The sequence below is a fragment of the Mandrillus leucophaeus genome, unplaced genomic scaffold (assembly GCF_000951045.1).
Source record: "Mandrillus leucophaeus isolate KB7577 unplaced genomic scaffold, Mleu.le_1.0 Scaffold154, whole genome shotgun sequence".
In the NCBI taxonomy this organism is placed as follows: Eukaryota; Metazoa; Chordata; class Mammalia; order Primates; family Cercopithecidae; genus Mandrillus; species Mandrillus leucophaeus.
In genome coordinates this window covers 1941269-1951204 of record NW_012101521.1, presented here as the reverse complement: position 1 = coordinate 1951204, position 9936 = coordinate 1941269, and the positions used below count along the sequence as shown (strand labels likewise).

Sequence of the window (9936 nt, the reverse complement as noted above, 5' to 3'; positions counted from 1 at the left end):
AGGCAGAGGTTGCAGTGAGCCATGATTGCACCACTGCACTCCAGCCTGGGCAACAAGAGTGAAACTCCATTTCAAAAAAAAAAAAAATTAATGTTTGTTTGTGGTTACATGCTTTACAGGCATCTGTCTTGCCGCTTAACATTTGTGAAATTCGTTCATGTTGTTGCATCTGTCGGTGTTCATTCCATTTTATTAAACAGTACTCTGTTGTCTGAATAGATCACAATCTAGTCTTCTTTTGATGGACATCTGAACTGTGTCCTGTTGGGGACATTAAGGATAAGGCTTCTAGGAGCATTCCTATACAGGTATTTTGGTGAACACATGTTTTCATCTCTCCTGGGTGAATATCCAGTCCTGGAATTGCTGGGTCATAGAGTAGGTGTATGTTGGATTTTATAGGAAACTGTTAGACCTTTTCCTTTAGTGGTCGTACCATTTTACATTCCTACCAACAGTGTATGAGAATTCCAGTTACTCCACATCCTCGTCAGCATTGAGATTGACAGTCTGTTCATCTTAGCCATTCCGCTGGATGTGCAGTGGTATGTTATTGTGGTTTTAATCTTCACTTCCCTAATGACTAATGATACTGAGGCCTTTTCATGTGCTTAATGACCACTTGAATTTGTGAAGTGTCCAAAGCCCTGCCCATTTTTTAAATTGGGTTTTATTTTTTTAATTGTAGTTCTTTTTGTATCCTAGATACCAGTTCTTTGTCGGATACATCTTTTTAAAATAATTTCTCCCAGTTTGTGGCATGCCTGTTAATTTTCTTGATGTCTTTTGATGAGCAGAAATTTTGCATTTTAATGAAGTCTAACTTACCAATTTTATCTTTTTATGGTTATTGCTTTCTGTGTCCTGCCTGAAAAAACCACTGCCTACTCCATTGGAGGAGATAGTCTCCCTTTTTTATTTTTGTAAGAATTTTATAGTTTTAGCTTTTAAATTTAGATCTGTAATCCACTTTGGGTTAATATTTGTGAATGGTGTGAGTAGAGATCAAGGATCTTTTTTTTTTTTTTTTTTTCCACCTGGATAACCAGTTCTTCCAGCATCATTGTTGAAAACATTTTCCTTTCCCTGTTGGATTTCCCTTTGGTTCCTTTACCAGAGATCAGATGACCATTTAAGTGTGGGTCTATTTCTGGACTCTCTTTGGCTTTTCCACAGATCTGTTTGAAGGTTATATGTGAGTACCACACTGTCTTGACTTCTATAGCTTTATAGTAAGTCTCAAAACCAGATAGTATAAGTCCTCCAACCTTATTCTTTTCTCAAGATAGCTTTGGATATTTCAGGTTCTTTGTGTTTTCATTGTACAATCAGTTTGTCGGTTTCTGAAGAAAAGCTGGTGGGATTATGATTGGAATTGCATTCAGTCTGTTTATCAATTGGAAGAATTGAACACTTCTTACATGCCAGACTGTTGTAAGGTCTTGGATTACATCTGGGAACAAAGCAAAAATCCTTGTGCTACTGTAGCTTACATTCAGAGGAAATTTTTGTTTATTTGTTTTCTGTCAGGGTTTATTAGTTTAAATATCTGATGATTCCCTTAGGACAGATTCCTAGAGGTAGAATTATTACATCAAGTAATAGGAACTTTTTCAGACTCTTTAAACGTATGACCAGATTACTTTCTAACTCAGCAAGCACTTTTTTTTTTTTTTTTTTGAGACGGAGTCTTGCTCTGTTGCCAGGCTGTGCAGTGGCGCCATCTCAGCTCACTGCAACCTCCACCTCCCAGGTTCAAGCGATTCTTCTGCCTCAGCCTCCCGAGTAGCTGGGACTACAGGCGCACACCACCACGCCCAGTATTTTTAGTAGAGACGGGGTTTCACCATGTTGGCCAGGATAGTCTAGATCTCTTGACCTTGTGATCCACCTGCCTCAACCTCCCAAAGTACTGGGATTATAGGCATGAGCCACCGCACCCGGCCAAGTATTTATCTCCTGTAGAACTAACCACTACACTCAGCATTTTGGAGATCTAGAGCTGGGAAGATTGCAGCCAGTTCTTGCTCTTAAAGCACTCCATCCAGCTGGAGAGACATGATGGCCATTCAAGAAGGAGTTTGAGTCCTGTCCATTGTTTGTAATGGAATCCAGATTAAACATCCACTGTCCAAATAACAGTCCTGACAATGCAAGGGTCAGAAGAAAGGTCAGCGTTATTGGCTCGAGTTAATAGAACAGACCTCATGGAGATACTGAAATCTGTGGTGGGCACTGAAGGTTATGAGTAAGTTCTGGGGAAATGAACAATAAGGAAGAGGACATTTGAGATTGCGCAACAAGAATTGAGGTACAGAACTTACTTGTCTGTGGAGATTAACTTGGCCAGAATGGAGGGTGTGGACTCAGGCATAATAGAAGATCAATTTCAATGGGCCAGTGAAGTCAGGTAATTGAGAGCCCTGGATGCCAGGATTCTGGGCTTGGACTCAAAGAGAAGGAAAATGCTTGTCTTCTGGTTTCTCTCTTTACAGGTGCTGGGCTGTGCTGTGGAGCTCCCTGATGTCAGCTGCAAGAGGTTTCTGGATCAGCTAATTGGATTCTTTAATTTTTACAATGGACCTGTTTCGCTAGCTTATGAGGTACGAGTATGGGGTTGAGGAGTCTTATATTGGGCCTCTTTATAAAAACCGATATTGCCAGAATGCAGCACTTACTCTGGGGTCTGTTATACTTCCTATAAACACATTGTGTCTGGGGACAAGGTCAGGGGCTCTCGGAGCCCCCTCATATGCCTTTGGGCCTAGTGGCATAGGTCACATTTATTCCAAATGTTTATCCCCTTCTCGTCTCTGGGATGTTTAGAAAGCACAGGCCCTGCTTGCCACCCCCACCTGGCAGGTGGATCCGTGATTGGGTAGGTTTAAAACAGGTCCTCCCTTCTGGTCAGTTTCCTGTGTGAGGAACAATTTTTGAGGTAGCTGGGACTCTGGCCAAAGAGTCTGTCCCTCAAAATCTCAGATATTGACCTGAGGCTCTTTCTGTTTTAGAACTGTTCTCAGGAAGAACTGAGCACGGAGTGGGACAGCTTCATTGAACAAATTCTGAAAAACACCAGTGATCTGCATAAGATTTTCAATTCCCTCTGGAACTTGGACCAAACTAAAGTAACATTTTCATCCTCCTTATTCATTTTATATGTAAGATTAGGACTTCTGGATACTTTTTAATATTCCCAAAGTGAACTGTATCTGGAAAAGTGAGTAGAATGTCACTTCTCAGGCAGGGCCATGACAAGGCATGTCACTTCTCAGCCTCATTTACCTTTTCCAGAGAATGGCGTCAGCATACCTGCCTTCTAGAACTGTTTTGATGGTCAAGTGAAACCGTACCTCAAATGACACCAAGTAAATGCTCAGCAAAGGGAATTACTGTTTTGTTCATGCCTCAGAAGTGTTGAACTCAGTAATCTGAAGGCCTTCTCTCTTCTCTCTTGATATTCTTATCATATAATCTAGTTATTCTCAGCATCAAAAATGCCCAGCATGAACATTTCAAACACATGGTTGCTGTCTTTGAGAGATAGTGGTTGGGAACTATTTTTGTATCTCTGAGCCACTCCGTTTGCGGTTAACACTCAGTGAAACCGAGGCTGCTTGTGTGGCTGGCCTGACCACCTGTGCTGCCCCATTAGGAGGCAGCTACCTGGGCCCTGACTCACAACCCTCTCCTGTGTCTCACTGCAATAGTAAATAGTGTCCCTGTAGCAGGGGTGTGGCGCTGTGATTCAGCCTTCGCAGAGCATGACTCCACCAGACATGGGGAAGGGTTTTCCCTGCTCCAGTCTGGAAAACTTCCTGCAGCTGGCCCCAAAACTTTATAGAATGGCTGGCTGGGACGGAGCACAGTCTTGAGGCTAGGAAGAATAAATTTCTTAATGTGTCAGCAGCTCCGGAGGCTCCATTAACACTAGTTCTAACAGCTGGTGGATACTTGCTGGTTCTAGCTGGCAGGTGGAAGTCTGAGGAGGCTGCTGGCTATTGCTGGCTCTTCCTGACCAGGTCCAGATGCTTTTCTTGTATTTTTAGGGACTTCTAGGCCACTGACTCCATACAAGGAATGTGGAACTGAGGCGTATTTCCCCGAGTGAAAGAGCATGATGTTTTCATTTTTTGTGATGGAATAGAGTCATGGAACCTAGTCAGACATCAGGCCACCTGTATCGCCATGGGGATTGTGCTTCAGAAGGAAGGTGGAGGATAGGGTAGGTGGGTTTCGCCTGGTACCATGACGTGTATTTATAGGATACACCCTCTTCTGCTGCTGCCATCAGGTCTTAGCATTGTCAGTGTAGATAGTCAGGGTCTCCCAGGCCATCTACTCTGACCCCTTTGGCAGTTTGGTGGGCATGTTGCTCTTTCTGTGTGTGTGTGCCCACCGGTACATATATGCATATATTGATTTTGTTTATTTTTGCTATCTCCTTAAATAGGATCACATGGTTTCTGAATGCATATAGTACATATGCCATATTTGCTGCACCTTCTAGCTTCTGGACAGGCCTCCTTGTTGTAAGAATTTGGCATTTAGTGGTGTCAGCAGTTCTGGGTATAGAGAGGTAGAATAGTCCCAAGCCATGGCACAGGTTTTACTGTGTGACACATTCTCCTTTTCCAGGCTTTGAGCTACACCCTGCCCAGCTGTTCTGTACAACCCTTTCCCCTTTTCTCCCTTCCTGATTGTGAGCATGCTGATGGGTGGGCATGATGCCTCTTGCCCTGCACAGGTGGAGCCCCTGTTGTTGCTGAAGGCAGCCCGCATTCTGCAGACCTGCCAGCGCTCGCCTCACATTGTCGCTGGCTGTATCCTCTATAAAGGACTGTGAGTAACTCCAGACCCCTCTCCTCCAGCCCCATTCCCCTGCTGCACAACTGACCATCAGCCACCTCCAGATCATGGTGGGGAGCTCAGTCTCTGGCCAATTCCAAATGGGCTGGTTTTGTCTAATATCAGGTAGTTTAGAAAGACAGGTGTGTACCGGTCTTTGAGCAAAGCTGAGAAATTGAAAATAGTTGTGTTCAGAAAAGAGTTGAGAATATACAAGGAATCCCTATAATTCTCAGTATAGGACATGCTGGAATAGTTGTCAGTCTGCAAAATGCTGATACAGAGTCCCCAGCTTTGCCAGCAGCCAGCACTGTAAGTCAAGAGGCATGGAAGGGGCTTGGTGTGGCCCTCCCCCTGCTGTGGCCCTCCTCCTGCTGCCCAGAGGCCCTGGTGTGCTTACCTCGGCTCAGCTCTGCAAAGCAGCCTTACAGGCCCTTATGCAGCTGCCTTCCAGCCTCTTGGCTGGGCCTGTGTCTTGGTTGGCCTCTGAGAATTCACTGCACTTCATGTAGTTGGAGGGCCTCTTCGTGAGTCTGAGTGCCCAAGAGCCACTCTAGGTCATCTAAGGCCTCTCTCCTCATGGAGGGTTTGTTCTCACAGCCCAGGGCAGGCAGGCCATTGTGCTGTGCCCAGAGCTTCCTGAGGAGCAGGCAACTGCTGTGTAACTGGAGAAGCACTCGGGCTCTTGCAGGGGCCCTTGGGCCAACAAGGCTGGTCCCCAGGTCCTGCCGCCTTTTGCCAGCCATGTGGCCTTGGGCGAGTTGCTTAGCCTCAATTTTCTCTTCTGGGAAATAGACATCCCTTGTGAAGAATGAAATAAGATGACAGATGCGGAAGAACCGAGCATAGACCCTGGTGCACTTTGCACTCTTCTTCCTTGCTCTGGTTCTTATCATGATGGTTCGGAATCAGCTGTGGGACTTCCAAGTTCATCAGCGACATACCCACCAAAGAGAGTATTTTTTCCCCTTTTCTCATTTTGCGTTTCTTAAATATATATATTTGTCTTCTCTTTTTTGTAGGGATGAGGTCTTGCTGTGTTGCCCAGGCAGGTCTCAAACGCCTGGCTTCGAGCGATCCTCAGCTTCCCAAAGTGCTTGGATTATAGGCATGAGCCACTGCACCCAGCCTGTATTTAAATTATATAGCTAATACATGAATATATTTTCACTGTAAACAAATCAATCAATAGAGGAACACACAGAGCACAATTTAAACCCCCCCCTTTTTCTTCCTCACTGTTTTTTTGTTTGTTTGTTTGTTTGTTTTTGAGACACAGTTTTGCTCTGCTGCCCAGGCTGTAGTGCAGTGGCATAAACACAGCTAACTACAGCCTCGACTTCTTGGACTCAAGTCTCGAAACCAGATAGTATAAGTCAGCCTGGGGCAACAAGCACATGCTACCACACCTGGTTAATTTTTTTTACTTTTTTTTTTTTTGTAGAGATGGGGTCTCACTATGTTGCTCGTGGAGGTCTCAAACTCCTAAGCTTAAGTTATTCTCCGACCTCAGGCTCCCAAAGTGCTGTGATTACAGGAGTAAGCCACTGTGCCCAGCCTCTCCCTCACTCTTAACCTGTCCTCATCATTGGCAGTTTGGTGGGCATCTTGCTCTTTGTGTGTGTTTGTGCCCACCAGTACATGTCTGCATATGTTGATTTTGTTTATTTTTGCTATCTCCTTAAATAGGATCACATGGTTTCTCAATGCATATAGTGAAGATTTATTTACCAGTTCATATGGGTCCACCTCATTCTTATGCGGGCTGCACACTTTTTGGGATTCTGGCTGTGTTGTGCTTTACTCTCTTGTTGATGAACATTTTGGTGGTTTACTCATTTTTTAATTGTTTTTGCCATTCTCCGTGTAATGAATGTTCTTACACATACATCTTGGTACAAGCTGAGTCAAAGTGTTTGGATATTTTAAATGTTGGCAGGAACTACCAGAGTGCCCTCTGTAAGGGTTTTACCAGTTGAAACTCCCACCAGCCAAGTCCCCAAGATCCTCGTCAACACAGGCTGTTAGGCACCTTTAAAATTCAGTGTTTTGGTGTATTTCTTCTCATGGTGTTCTTGTTCTGTGTGTGACCTCCTAGGATTGTCAGCACTCAGCTCCCGCCCTCCCTCACTGCCAAGGTTCTGCTTCACCGAACAGCGCCTCAGGAGCAGGTATTGTAAAGTCCACCCACCTGACTGGATGGCATCCCCCAGAGCACCGGTCACTGAGCCTGAGGCTGGAGGGATCAGGAGCAGAGGCCGCAGAGCAGTTGTTTCTCTCGGGCTTGTCAGGACCCCGAGTCCTCCTCAATAATGAAGCCATTGGCGAGGCTGAAAGAAAATGTTTTCTTCCACAAGCTAGGCTTGGGTAGTTTTTTTTTCCTTCAAACCAAGTAAATCTGTGAGAATTCAACTTTCCATAAGAATTTGATATCTCTTTATGTCAGGGAGATGTTAAGACTTTTCAGAGACAGACTGTAAAGGGTGTGTCTTTAGAAAGATTTAGGGGGCCGGGCACAGTGGCTCACGCCTATAATCCCAGCACTTTGGGTGGCTGAGGCGGGAAGATCACTTGAGGTCAGGAGTTCAAGACCGGCCTGGCCAACATGATGAAACCTCGTCTCTATTTAAAATACAAAAATTAGCTGGGTGTGGTGGTGCACACTTGTAATCCCAGCTACTTGGGAGGCTGAGGCAGGAGAATGGCTTGAACCCGGCAGGCGGAGGTTGAGGTGAGCCAAGATCGCACCACTGCACTCCAGCCTGGGTAGCAAGAGTGAGACTCTCTCAAAAAATAAAAATAAAAAAAATAAGGAAAACAAACTCTTCTAAAATACTTCCATTTTATATTTATTTAATTGTTTTTATATTGAAAAAAAAAGTCATGCATGCTCATTGAGAATAAAATTGCCCATCATTGAACTGTACGGGGATAACCACTGCCAGCGTCTGGCGTATTTCCTTCCAGTCCTTTTTTTCTTTTGTGTATGAAGCTGTGGTTTCCAGTGTATCATAAGGCTCTCTTTTTACACTTATTAGATGAGCAGGCCTGTGAAATGCTGGTGGGGCTCTAGTCAGCCTCCTCATCCACTGTTGCTGTAGGTGTCAATTTGAGCAGCCTTTCTGGGAAACACTTTGATAATGAGAACGTTTATTTTTTCCTAATAATTTGACTTCTAGGAATATATCTTAAGGAAATAATGTAATTGCTGAAAAACATTTATACTCAAAACTTGATCACAACAAGCTTTATGAAAGTGAAAAATCAGACAAAACTTGAATGCTTAAGGTAGGAGTTGGCAAACTATGGCCTGTGGGCCACCTGCCTACAGTTGAAGTTTTATTTTGGCTGCTTTTGAGCTATAATAGCAGCGCTGAGTAGGTGGGACAGAGCCCATATGCCCTGCAAAGCCAAAAATATTTACTGTGTTGTCTTTTACACAGAAAGTTTACTAATTACTGGTGTAAGGTAGGTAAATGATTAATTTACTCATATCACTTAAACCTTCATAAAATTTTAATCAGCTGCTTAAAATGGCCAAAGATGTTTTAATGGCAGGAATTGCATGTTACTGTTTTAAGCAGAAATATGGTATTTTATATATTGTGGTCTCAAAAGTATAAAAAATGTATAGGCTTAAGGAAAAAATACCCAATATTAATCGTACTAGCTTGGGGGTGAGGGATAGTATGTGATTTTTTTTTGTTTCAACGCTTTGTCTAGAGTAAACTGAGGTTAGGCTTAGTAATCTAAAGCATGATTTTTTAAAAAATCACGAGAAAAGAAAGAACACCATATAATTCTAAGATTGAAAGTCATTTTGGCTAGAAGAGCAGTTCTTGTTTGGTTTGGTTTGGTTTTGGTGGGTTCTTTTGGAACCCTCAGATTGAGATGAGAGATGTTTTCATTTTTGAGAAAAATCATCAGGTTTCAGGCCTCGATTGTGAACCAGAACAAACGAGAGATCTGGTATAGCATTTTGTTTAGGTCACATCTTTATAGTGAGAGTCACAGTACTTTGACGTTTTTATTATAATGGAATTTATGTGAATTCTACATTGGGGCTGTGGCAGATGTGACTGTATTCTAGAATGAGTTCCCCAGAGGTGTGAAAGAGAACACGAATCTTCAATTTTATTCCCAGAAGGGAGAGTCTGAGAAAATCAGAACATAGAGTGTGACGTGAGTTTGGGTGGAGCTGCTGCCTTGAAGCCTGTGCGGGCCTAGGTTCTTGCTTCATCCCAGCCATAGTGGGAGCCAGCAGCTTGGGGGAGCTTCTGTTCCATCTGCTTGGCTCTTAGCATGTGGTTGGGACAAGCTTTCTGGGCCTGGCTAAGTTTTATGAACAGATGGCACAGCAAATTCCTGATGGTTAGGTCAAGAGGAGAATGTGGTGCCCAGCGCCAACTTCTGTGTGTGTTTGTTTTCAGAGACTCCGTATGGGAGGGGATGCCCCGCAGGAACATGGTAAGTAGTGAGGCACATGGTTGCCTGTTGAGAACGGCGGTCTTTTATACTACCTGTCCCTTACAAGTTATGTGATGGGCCGAGCCATCCGCATGTTTGTTTCCTCTGCTCATAAGATTAGGAAAATGGACGTAACAGAGCTTCAAGAATCGAGTTACCCGCCAGAACCAGAACCCTAACAGTAAAGCTATGATTTTAGGCATGCCTGTCAAATTCCTGCTTTCAGACCCTCCTTAACTTCATATTGTGAGACTGTTCGGTCAAGTGCCAGGGGATTGTGGTTGGGAGAGGGTAAAGATCAACAGCGACTGACAGAAAGACCTTTTGCAGGATGTGGAGGCATCCTCAGGAGAGTTACTTCAATTTATTCTGAAGCCTAAGTTGGAGCAAATCCCTTTCTTAGCTTATATCTTCTTTAAAAGTGCTTTTCAACCTTTCTCTCCTGAACATCTTCCTTCTCCAAAGCTGGGAGTTGTGTTGCCTGCAGGGACTCTTTCCTTATTGGGCCCAGGAATTTGAGCTACAGTTTGGCAACCTGTGTCCTGGGCTGTGGAATGCCTTCACAGCACCCCTTTCAGAACTGGTGTTAGTGGCTCCAGTGGCGCAATCGGTTAGCGCGCG

The 9936-nt window shown here is 44.0% G+C and overlaps 1 protein-coding gene across 1 annotated transcript in view; it reads left to right on the top strand.

The window, feature by feature from the left end:
* Window positions 1-9936, top strand: part of HPS4 (Hermansky-Pudlak syndrome 4) — a 35625-nt gene that overhangs the window by 8618 nt on the left and 17071 nt on the right. Inside the window, exons 5-9 of the mRNA XM_011975346.1 lie at window positions 2496-2603; window positions 3012-3128; window positions 4748-4842; window positions 6947-7019; window positions 9279-9315. Coding sequence (XP_011830736.1) covers window positions 2496-2603; window positions 3012-3128; window positions 4748-4842; window positions 6947-7019; window positions 9279-9315 — 430 coding nt within the window. The remainder of the gene's footprint in view (window positions 1-2495; window positions 2604-3011; window positions 3129-4747; window positions 4843-6946; window positions 7020-9278; window positions 9316-9936) is intronic.